General features: G+C 36.3%; 1 protein-coding gene across 3 annotated transcripts in view; it reads right to left on the reverse strand.

Moving 5' to 3' along the window:
• The window catches only part of mad1l1 (mitotic arrest deficient 1 like 1), an 83,866-nt gene that overhangs the window by 32,183 nt on the left and 39,531 nt on the right, over window positions 1–12,152 (reverse strand). For 2 of the 3 annotated variants that reach the window (XM_048197831.1, XM_048197832.1), the window contains exons 16-18: window positions 9,629–9,833; window positions 5,006–5,196; window positions 4,421–4,502 (exon numbers count right to left, since the gene is read on the reverse strand). In XM_048197831.1, the coding sequence (XP_048053788.1) occupies window positions 4,421–4,502; window positions 5,006–5,196; window positions 9,629–9,833 (478 nt within the window). The remainder of the gene's footprint in view (window positions 1–4,420; window positions 4,503–5,005; window positions 5,197–9,628; window positions 9,834–12,152) is intronic. The other variant, XM_048197833.1, reaches the window with a different exon arrangement.

Genomic DNA, 12,152 nt, shown 5'->3' on the forward strand with positions numbered 1-12,152 from the left:
ACCCATTATTCATGATGATCCACGCCTCCACGCATACTGTGTTTCTTGACCAAAGATGTTTTAGAAAATTTAAATCTCTCTATTGTTTTATATGAAAGAGTAGTCAGCATAATTTTTACATAATTTTGAAGCAAAAACTTCAATATTTATTTTCTTATTTTTTCAATAACCACGCATAAACGTTATTCCTTCAAAAACACAAACAAGTACATACATGTTCCTCACATATTACTGTAGCCTAGTTTGTGCTGAATACAGTGTAATGACACTTTTGTCATTAATATGTTTATGAACAACTGAAAAAAGCACAAATGTCAGGGCATGTCAAAACTTCTCCAGGCCCCAAATCAGCCTCAGACTCCAGGGGGTTAACCAAAAAAAAATTGAGGACAGCAGCTTTAACTACTGTTAGTTAAATAGTATGATGTAAGAAATGGAACGCAGTCTACAATTATGAAGTAAACATTGCAAGCATAAGAAATAATTGAAATAAACAGTATGCAGCAATAAACAAAAGTGCACTATAAAGAAAAGAAACTGCACACGGGTGTATTTCAAGGCATTATAAAACATTCATTTGATTCACTCACAATCTTACTTAATCAACTGAAAGTATACCATCACATCTCAGCGGCTGACACTCAATATACTAGCATACTTGTTACCAGAAGTAGTGTAATGATGGTAATTTCCTTGATTAAGAGTTATTCTAGGTCACTGTTTTTCGCTACTTCTTGCTGTTAATGTAAAAGCGCCAATTTCCTATATTGCAGGAACGCCGTCATCTGCACCCACCTCAGCAAATGCAGTCACTGACTGAAGAGAATGTGACCTCCTGCAGAGACTCAGATGCACCTGAGGCTGGAGGAGCTGCTGAGCTGGTTCAGATGAGGTTAAACACAACAGCAGTTCTTCAGATGCCTGACCTCTGCCTTGGGTTTTAAAGTCCCTCTTTCGATTTTCACGCTTCTCAGAATTGTGAGTTGAACAACAAACCACCAACTGTGATACGAAGCTTCAGGCTCTTCTAACTATCACAGCTTTCTTTTCTGAAAACCCCTATAGTTTTGCCAAGGCAGCCCTTCAAAGTCATTCAAAATCCCACTGATGTTAATGTCATTGTTTTATAATTGAACAAAAACTCGAAACAAAGCCTTTGATAGCTGGTATGTTTTATCTATAACATCTGCTCGGCTTAGACAAAACTCTAAAATGATCAAGTGACCATAAAATCAACACATTCAAACTAACTGCAGAACTACAATAGAGATACAATCCAGCCTTAAGTTTACTATGTCTCCTTTTCTTAGTTTCCTTCTGTACTTTCCACTTTTCTTCTAGTTTGCAAGTATGTTTATAACTACATATCTCATGGGTGGGTATCAAAATATGAATGTAAACACATTTCCATACACTTAAGCTGGGCGTACACAGTGCGATTTTTCTCTCGCTTGGATGGCCACGGCTAGCATTGTGTGCGAGTAATTACAAGCCGAGCTGAGTACGTTATGAGCACCTCCCGACTTCCCTTTTTAAACGTTTAAAAAAAATTGTGGAGTCAATTTTGATCAGTGTATAGGCTGTCCCCTATTGTCAAATCATACACAACCACATCACATTGGCTATATCAGTGGTTTCCAAACTTTTTAGAGTGGTGTACCCCCTGAGGCATTTAACATCCTTCTGCGTATCCCCTCTCTTCCACTTTTTCCATTAAGAGACAATATTTTCCCCCTTAAATTGATTTTCCAATCCAATTTTTACCTTTATAAATAACTGAGAAATGAACTGAGAAATATGCAATGATGGTAAAAATGAAGTGATACTTTTAAATATTAAACTAAAACCACCAGTAGGTGGCAGTAAGTCACTGTCTTAATGATTCATTCGTTATTCATTCAGTAACAAAGCAAGTGGCTGTATTTAGTCATTGAATCGACTCATGATTCGTTTACGAAATACTGCTACGTGTTGCTCAGAAATGCACAACAGTTCTGCTTGTGGCTTTTGTTGGAACTAATATAGCAAACAATACTGACAATGTTTAAAATGTACATCACTTAATATTACCCTTTCGTTTGTTAAACTGTTGTATAAAATCAGTGTCACATTTGCAATCTAGTGGATATTTGCAGAAAATTGCATTATTGTGCATGTAATATATTATCAACATTAAAATCTAACTCACACAGGGTTTTTGTATCAAAGAGAGTTTGAGTCTTAAATCGATTTCTATGCACAGTCTGTGTCTCAAACTGTCTATAGTCTATTTGTTTGTTCTTTATGCTAGTAAGTGCTAAATCCCCACTTTTACAAAATTACATTGTCAAGAATGGCAGTAATGTAGCGTGATTTGCTAAGGCAGCATACTCTGCACACAACCTTTCATATGCATGCTACTTATGTGGATGCAGTCAGTTTTGACCGCAAAAGATTAAGTAATTTGGTTGGATGTCATGTATTTACGGCTTTTTGCCTGTTAGAAATACATGCTCTGTTTTAATGCCATTTTAAGTTGGGGTAGAATTAAATGCACAGCAAAACTCAGCATTGTGTTCGCATACCCCATCTGCCACCTCATGTACCCCCAGGGGTACAGTACGTGTACCGCAGTTTGGGGACCACTGGGCTAGATCTTTGAATATTATTATTATTAGAGATCGACCGATTCTGATTTTTAAGAACCGATACCGATAATTTGTGTGTTTATGTGCCCGATAACCAATATGCAGAACCGATATTTATTTACTGTTAGACTTCTGTTTTTGACACGATTACAACACCACTGAACTGAACAAACCATTTTATTTATAACAATCACTCCCTCCTTGCATAGAAAACAAAACAAATCTTATTTATACACCAATAAATAGAGGGGTCTGAAAGTGCAAAAATTAAAAAAGTGCAGTGTTACTAAACTTTTTGTTGAAAATTTGTAGTCTTTCATCTTAATTTTAATCTTCATATTACAAAAATAATTTTATTTATAAAAAGCGTCAGCAGCAACACTAATGTTAACTAATGTCATTATGAACAGGAATTGTAGTTTGCGAGTAGGGATGCTCATTTCGGTTAAATTTCTCGACCGACAACCGACGCTCGTTATCCGATTATTAACCGTTAACTGATAAGATTATAATATTGTATAGCCTATATGATGATAATATGACATGAGTCTGTGTCTTCCACGGGTTTATTTTAACATGCAAACAGCAGCATAGAACAAATAAACAACAGAACCTGGATTCACATTATCAAATTGTCACGCACCTGCAGCGTTTCTGACAACAGAAAAAAATAATTTAAATAAAAGGCATAAAATAAATAGGCCTACACTAAATATTTTTCACTTAAATGTTTAACAAATTAAGCTGACAAAACAAAAACACGGTGAATCCATTGAAGCTTTGAACAACCGGTATTTTAGACATTTTTTCCGTCAAATAAAAATAGCAGGCCTACCTCAATCTACACATTGTCTAGTTTTTATTTAAAAAAAGTAACATGTCTACGTGTTATGAGGTTAGTCTGGAGCACAGCCTGTTGACCGTTAGACCCGTGGCAGAAAACACCCTCTCAGATGGCACTGATGTCCCGGGAATACAAAGATAACGCCGCGCTAGAGTGGCCAGCTTTGGGAAGCTCCTTTCATTTGCTTTCCACCATTCTAGAGGATTAATATCCAAAGAGGGCGGATCGTCTCTCATATAGATATCAACTTCTGCTTCTGGATCATCACTCGATGCTTGTGGATGTTTGGTTCGCAGGTGATACTGCATTGTAGGCCTACTTGTGCTGCTGCTGTATTTTAATACCGCGTGGCATATTTTACAAGTAACTTCTTCACCCTTTCTATCGAAATGGTCCCACACAGTACTTCTTTTCGCTCGCTTCATTTTGCTTGTTGCTTAGCGAAATATGTCTGGCACGTGTGACACGCCCCGCGAGTTAACAAATAAGCATATATGTATATATAGCATATTTTTCTTTAACCATGCAGCAAACAGCAAAAAAAAAACCAACAAAAAAAAAACGTTTAACTGATAGTATTAATCGGTCAAAATTCTTACTTTCGGTTAACGGTTAAACGGTCAATGTGAGCATCCCTATTTGCGAGTAAAGCTGCAAATTCCTTCATTAACGTCAGCTGCCTTCATAATAATCCTCTGATACGTGCTATTGAAAAATCGCTGTGCGGCATGAATTATAAATAGCCTATATATTAGGCAGTATCATCTTTCTTCCATTCAAAAAGTTGCATCATACATGACGTAAGCATGCTCTGGCCTGGAACGTTAAGTGCAGTGTGAGTGCAGGGCAGTGGGGATAATCATGCTCGGGCTCGGTTCAAGGCAACTGTGCCTAGTGTGAGTACACCCAAAGTCTACTAATTACAGCAAAGCAGGTAAGTATACTTTACCTGTGCACGCCGTTGTCTCGTCTCCCCTCAGATGCGCTGTAATGGCAATCCTGCGCGCAATTCTCAAAACACCCACATTTATCTGTAAATCCGATATTACAAAATCGATATCCGATTATGGAAAAATGCTTAAATATCGGGAAAATATCGGCAAATATATATATATCGGTCGATCTCTAATTATTATAGCCCATTGACTGCAACCCAACAGCATGTGCATATACTGACACACACACAAATACACTCTTTAGTTGTTGTTGTTGAATGGAATGGCTGTGCTGTTCTTGGATTTTCACCAAATCATTTGTACACTCGTCTTTTTATTCTTTCTTTTTTCCATTTGAAGCTATAGCAGCAACATTGAAAGCTCCAGTCTCTGTGTTTAACGTGGAAGCTCATGCGAATGCAGCCGGCTCGCCGTACAGTACAGTCATGCCATGTACTAACTGCTTTGACACGATTATCAGATTAACTGACTTATAACAGGTGCAATGGCTCACAACCTCCTGAGTGTCCGAGCTCGCACAGTGTACGCCTGCCTTTAATGGGTTATGTAGTTACAAACACGTTTGCATATGAATGTACCTTAAATAGTAATGAATCCTCCATATGCTCGGCGTACACAGAAGTGAGCCGGTACTGGTTCTCCACAGTGATGTCGATCTGGTACCCGGTCAGTACGTAGCACGCAGTACGGAACTCTTGAATCTTCTTCTGGAACACTTCCTTCAAGCGCTGGTTCTTCAGTTCTGCACTTTCCATCTGCTTACGCAAGTCTGAAGAACATGTACATCACATTTAATCAACCAGAAGAACATTCAAATAATACAAATAAGATCTGAACAAGAGCAGCAATTTAAAAAGTAATCCAACACATGAAACTATAACATGTAACAGCAATAATGACTTCAGACAATTTGTATAAATGTTTAATTCTAATAGTTAAAAGAAGTCTAAATTCAACTGAAAAAAAAAATTAAATACCATTATCATTTATTTAACATTTGAGTGGTTTTGAAGTAAAAAGTCTTTTGAAGTGAGCTTTGGGTAAGAAACAGATATTTAAGTTGCTATTCACTGACAATCATCCACTCCAGCATTTTCCAAATTTTCATATCAGTGCATCCCGAAAATAAAGTCATACAGATTTGTAACAGAAGTGAGTAAAAAAAAAAAAAAAATAAAAAAGCAAAAAGTGAATCTCATCATAAACAATTTTTTGTTCTGTCAATGTCGCTGGAACACTTGTTGAAGCTCCAACTTTCAGTTTAGTTTCACATTAAAGGCTTCATGTACAATTGTAGATCCATCTTATTTACTGCAGCATATCAACTTTCAATCCAAACTCTCTTCCAATCTACTGATACAGTAACTTTAATGGCTTATTCACTCAATGCAAATTATGGCCATGTTTAAAAAAAAAAAAAAGCAAGAGAGAGAGAGAAAGTACTACTCTCATCAAGGTCATATCTCAGAATAATTGAATATTTAATTTACAAAACAATGCAAACAACCATTTAAATGAGATAAAAAGGACAACTGTATCTTATAGCTTTGATATAAGGCTTCTGTATGTACGAAAGAGGCCTTAACAGCAGTTTTAATTCTCTCATGGCCTTCATGAAAATTTTATTATAAACAATAAAAGTTCTGCAGGAAAGAGAGAATGTTCTGCTACTATGTATTGTAATTGCACACTAGAACAAGTTCAGTTAAACTGTGAAAGTTTCAGTCATCACATTACTAAATGTGTTAATGTGCTGCACACTAGAAGAGATGGCCTTTTGCTCAGCTGTCCTTTTCCTTTAACCATTCATCAGGATCCCTTTTAATTATATATCATGTTAATGTCTCTCTTTTTTGCCTCCGCTGGAAGCTTTTTAAAATCGTTATCACTTTGTTCGTTTTCTGTAGAGATAGCAGGATAGAAATTACACTAAACTCTCAACACAATCACCTTTAAAATGAGCTGCAATTAAAAAGTGCTGTATGTGGCCCTCATCTACATTAGTACACTTACAATTACCATGTCATGAACGTTATGAGGCTGCATGAAAGTCGCATGGACCGTGTTGGGAGATGATGCCCTGTTGGGAAGGGACTAGTTTTGCATTAGGAGGTCAGTATACAATTCTGACGAGATTAAAATAAGTGTTTTTTCTAATATAACCTAGGTAAAATTGATGGAACAATTTTTTCTCCTGATTTTGTCTAAATCTAAGAAAACTAATTTGGATAGGAATATTAATAATAGGACGTGTTTCACTAAAATACATTTTGTCTTCTTTTGGCGTATATTTATTACTCTATTGTCCTATATTTCTAAATAATAAATGCACTAGTCTGATATTTTACGTAATGCAAAGACATTCATAAATTAAGTGTGGCTTAAGTGTCCAAATACTTTCTAGGGCAACTATTTATCATTTGTGGCATAATAAATTGTTCACAAAAGGAAAATATAGATACACAATCTTCTTAGTGTTAGTAATGAGCACACATTAAACAGGCTTTGATCATGTATTAGAAAATGGGCCTAATGTACAGGGAAATATTAAATATGAGTGTGTTTTGTAGCGCTAAATATGTCAGTCAAAATTTATTGGTTTCCAGTTTCCGTTACTTGAATTGTTTCCAATCCCTGTTAATAACTGATCAATGATTAAATTAAAAACAATTTTCCTCTATAAAAGTTTGAGATGCTGTCTGCATATAAACTCAGGGTGTTCACAATGGAGTCCTCTTTAAAAGAACCGAACTCGGTCTGCTTTAAGTGGACCAAGAGGTGAACTAAGTGAAAAAGGATCCAGTTCTCTTCACGTTCACACTGTCCCTGAAAGAGGACTCAGGTCCTTTTTTTGTCCACTTAAGTAGGAATGTGGTCTCAGACCTCGTTGTGTTCATACTGTTGCTTTTTGGATCTAGTCCAGCTCAGTGTTTGATGGCTGACCCTATGGCCTTCTAAATTTTATCCCATTCACTGAAGGAAATGATAACATCAGCATATAAAAACAATAGGACAAATACAATAAAAGAAAGATGCTAATGAAATAAACTGCTTTAAATATTCCAGGTACAGTTGGTATACTTAAAAGCAGCATTCAAGTAAGAAATGGAAAAATCAAATGAAAAATAAAACTGCATATTCTTCACTGTATGAATAAAACACACAATGGTTTTGCTGATACTTATATTAGGTTGCTGTCACTTTAAGAACTACAGTAATGCACAGATCCAATATATACTGATAAACATACATGATTTATTTCATTTACTTAAAGGTGGTATAGAGGATGTTTTCGTCGACTGAATTTTTGAAATGAGCGTTTGAAATGATACACATTTTACGACTAGCTAAAACATTCTGACTGTGCTCAACATACAGCGATAGTTTCCTGCTCCTGAAGCAGATTTATATACTTTCACATGGAATTTGAACACCGACTGTAATCGCAGACTGAACGCAACTGGCTCTGACTGGACGCGTTTGAGCGCGATCAGTCATAAGTATCAGTTTACATTCATAATCGGCCTTACAATCGTTAAGCCGCGCACACACTTAGTGGATTCATTATGTCGGACTCACCTCATAATCTGCAGTTGTTACTCCTGTCTCCTGACAAAAACATTGCATGCGGCGGCATGCAGCCGCGCGTCTCTCACAAGGAACGTCATGGCAGTGATTGACAAGCCAGAGGGCCAATCCGCGCACGTCTCTCACAATGGCAGTGATTGACAAGCCAGAGGGCCAATCGTTTACGCGATGATCGCGTAAACGATTGCCTGATGTTTTTAAGGCCCTACCTCGTGCACAGATGATGTATATTAATAATATTCCTTTCAGTGCACCTAATAAATAGTCTTTTATCACTTAGTAAAGACAGTTTCAAGTAATATTGCAAAAATGTATAAAACAAAACATCCTCTTTACCACCTTTAAGACAAAATAAACTTGTATTTGAACATTGTGTTGTAAACACTTTTAAAGCAATAACACACCGCGCTCAGACCACTGAAAAGGACCATGTGTGAAAACACCCTTAAAAAGCTGTTCATACACTTGACAACAATGCCCACCACCCCTCACCCATTTTGAACAAGATTTGTGCAAACACAAATCCTGTAATCATACATCTAAGGTGGGAGAAAAATGAGGTCATAAAATGGAGGAGGAACAGTGAATAGCAAATAGATACAGAAAAAGTGCAGCAGCCAATTTAAAAGCAGACCTCAGGGTGTTTGTTTACTCATGGGTCTGAGTCCTAATTAGACTCTTGCCTCCTTCCGAACTCATTCAAACTGATAGTCAAGGAAAAAGAGAGAGAGCGAGAAATGGGGGAGAGAGAGAGAGACTGGGAGAGAGTAACAGAGAGCATGAAGCCAATAAATGAGTCCCAAAGAAATGCGGATCGTCAGCACACACCACTCGAGTCCAATTAAACATTTAGCCCTGGCTTTATATATAAATAAAATGTCTAAATCATTGTGAACACACGATGAGGAATTATCTTTTTCCACAATCCTTGTTGTCACATCCGACTCCACAGGAAGAAATGCATTCGCACAAGTATCAATCTTGTCAGCTGGTCAAGCCTAATGCAGTTGCAGAAATATTAACTTGTCCAAATTCCATTTTTTCTTTTTATTTGCAGAATATTTAATTCAGCTTTGGACCAAATATAAACTCACATCTGGCCATATACATTTGATTGCTGGTCAACACTACCACAATCTAAAAAACTAAGTTATTTAAACCAGTGATTTCAAAGTACTCGAAGCCCAGTAAAAACTGTTAAACTCTGGGCTGGAATAATTTTTTTATTTTAAGTATATGGAGATTGTATGGAAATTAAAGCAAAAATAATCCATTTACTTTGAACAGCCTCAAAAAATACACAATTTTTATGCTGTTGCCCCCATCTTGTTCTAATGTTTTTTGGTGATACATGTACTCTTAAGTTTTAGTAAGGAAATACCAGTCTAACTTTGTGATTTGAATCATTTTTCATACTTTTGAGACTCCTGAGAATTCAGCGGAAACCTAAGGCAGGGCTGTTTTTTTCAATTTGATGAAAAATTGAATTTTTTTTAAAAAAATTGAAAAAACAAAAAAAAAAAAAAACCAAATCAACAATGCCATTGCACACAGATAAAGGGGATGTTTCATTACCCAAATACTGAAATGCTTGTGTAAAAAAAAGTATTTACCCAGTATTTCCTGTGATGGTGGGATGATGAGGGTAGTGTCATCTGTTGTCATGCCACCACTCGCCTCAATTTTCCGGAGTCGTTCTCTTAAGCGCTGACACTCCACCCTCAGCTGTTTCACCTCTTCAGAGCGCTGCTGCTTTGCAATGCTGGTGGGGTTCATTTGCAAGTGGATCACCTTTGTCTTCACAGGGTCATAGTCTCCCTAATGCATGAGAAAGATGTTAAGTCAGAAAATTGACTAAATTTTATTAAAACAAGAAGGAAAAGTCTCTAAAACTTTTAAACAAACGGAGTCTTTTGATTTCATTCTTCCAAAGAAGAAAAAAGTGCAGACAATAGGCCTCAACAACGTAAAACTAATTACCATTCCTTTTTAGAATTTTGGCATGTAAAACCATTGTAATTGTTGACTGATGTAGACTCCAATCAAACAAATTAACATTAAAATAAAGGTGGGGGAAAAAAGGAATATAAAACTGAAAAGACACAATGGAGGGACTTTGGAAACATAACATGCCATTTCATAAAATCCTTAAAACACATCAAATCTGAACATCAGTGCATTCGAATTGTATTTTGCTTTCATAAGTATCCAAATTCTTCAAATCAAAAATATGCAAAATGAAGAAAACTCTCATTAGCAATTTAGGGGGAAAAAATGACCAGAAAAGAAATAAGTTTGTTAAGTGAGAGATGTTACCAAGGTAGGTCCAATAGCTCTTTCGTTGAGCCAATACATACACTGTTGAAATACCACAAAAGTTTGTGAATGAAAACCAGTTAACATGAACTGTTAAAATCAAGTCCAATTTTGTCTGAAGGCTCTCACCCCATAAAAAATAAATTTATCCGAATTACCCTCCAAACAAAAGGACCAAAGAAGCGATAGTTCATCCCTGTCTGAAACGAAAGGCTTTATCTTCTGGAACGATTCTTCATTTAGGTGTAAAACTTCAGGGGTTTAAAAGCCATTACTGAGCCTTCTGGTGAATTAAGGGCCCCATCAAAGAATAATGCCTCGATCTGAACATCTCATTACTGGGCAAATTACATCACCCTGAGCTGAAGACAGAAAGGCAGAGAAGAGGAATAGAGACTGAGGGGTAAGGAAGAGATGACATAACTGCCAAACAGAAGGGGATGAAAGTACAGAAACAACTAGAATTACTAAAAAAGAAAGATGAAGCTTTTGTTAAAGTGTTATATATGAAGTTGGGGAGAAAGGTTAACATGAACAAAGTCAGAAATGCCAAAATAATGGCACTCAGATACAAAGTCAATAATAGATGTGTGACACGATCTCGTGCCATGAGATCTCTCGAGATTAAAATGTAACAAGATTTCTCATCGAGGTGAAAAGCTGTCCAATGATAGAGTCTGAGGGAGAAATTAGGATAGAATATGCCACCGCTACTAGTGATCGACCGATATATCTGTTTACCGATATTTTTCCCGATATTTAAGCATTTTTCCATAATCGGGTATCGGTTTTGTAATATCGGATTCGCCGATTTACGGCGCCATCTTGTGGCCGTTTTGAGATTTCCGCCATTGCAGCCCGGGCGTCTGAGGAGATCAGTCAACAACAACTCAGTGCACAGGTAAAGTATATGTTCTACTTGGTTTGCTTTAATTAATCAACTTTATTTAACATAACAGACATGCACAAATGAGATCTGAGACATAAATTCCTGATATAGTTAATTTATGAAGCTTGTTTCTTAACAATTGAGACGAAATCATTGAGTCACGTAGTGTAATTCGTCATGTCCTGCCCCAATAAAGACGTAACTTTACATGAATTAAATAAAACAGACATGAATGAGTGCATGTTGAAAATAAAAGCGCTGAATTTAATTCTCTATCTGTTGTATTTGCTCACCATTAGTCTAGAAGAAAAAGTTCGTTCATATTGCTTAGCAACTGACGGATGATCAGGAGGCTTAAGCACGGCCACTGAATGAAACTTTTGACAAGATTATCTTGTTTAAGCACCCTAGATTATATTATCATTTACTACATAACAATTATTTCGCTAATACACATATAAATATAGCCTACCGCCTTGTGGAAATTAATTATTTATTATCTCCATGCGCGATCGCGGTTGATTAAGTTATAGTCAAACAGCACTTTGTCAGTTGGCATCCACCAATATGTTATAATCATTTTTGTGCTTTATTTTTTTACCTCAAAGCTTTTATTTTAAAACAAAGACACTTAGTAACAGTGCACTTTAATTTTTTGGACTCAGACCCCTCTATTTATTTGTGTATAAATATAAAGTTTTTTTTTTTGTATGCAAGGAGGGAGTGATTGTTATAAATAAAATGGTTTGTTCAGCTCATTTGTGTTGTAATAATTGTCAAAAACAGAAGTATAACAGTAAATAAATATCGGTTCTGCATATCGGTTATCAGGTACATAAACATGCAAATAATCGGTATCGGTATCGGTTATAAAAAATCAATATCGGTCGATCACTAACCCCTACGTTTACATTACACCTCCATTGTCATTT

The sequence above is a fragment of the Megalobrama amblycephala genome, linkage group LG7 (genome assembly GCF_018812025.1).
Source record: "Megalobrama amblycephala isolate DHTTF-2021 linkage group LG7, ASM1881202v1, whole genome shotgun sequence".
NCBI classification, from domain to species: domain Eukaryota; kingdom Metazoa; phylum Chordata; class Actinopteri; order Cypriniformes; family Xenocyprididae; genus Megalobrama; species Megalobrama amblycephala.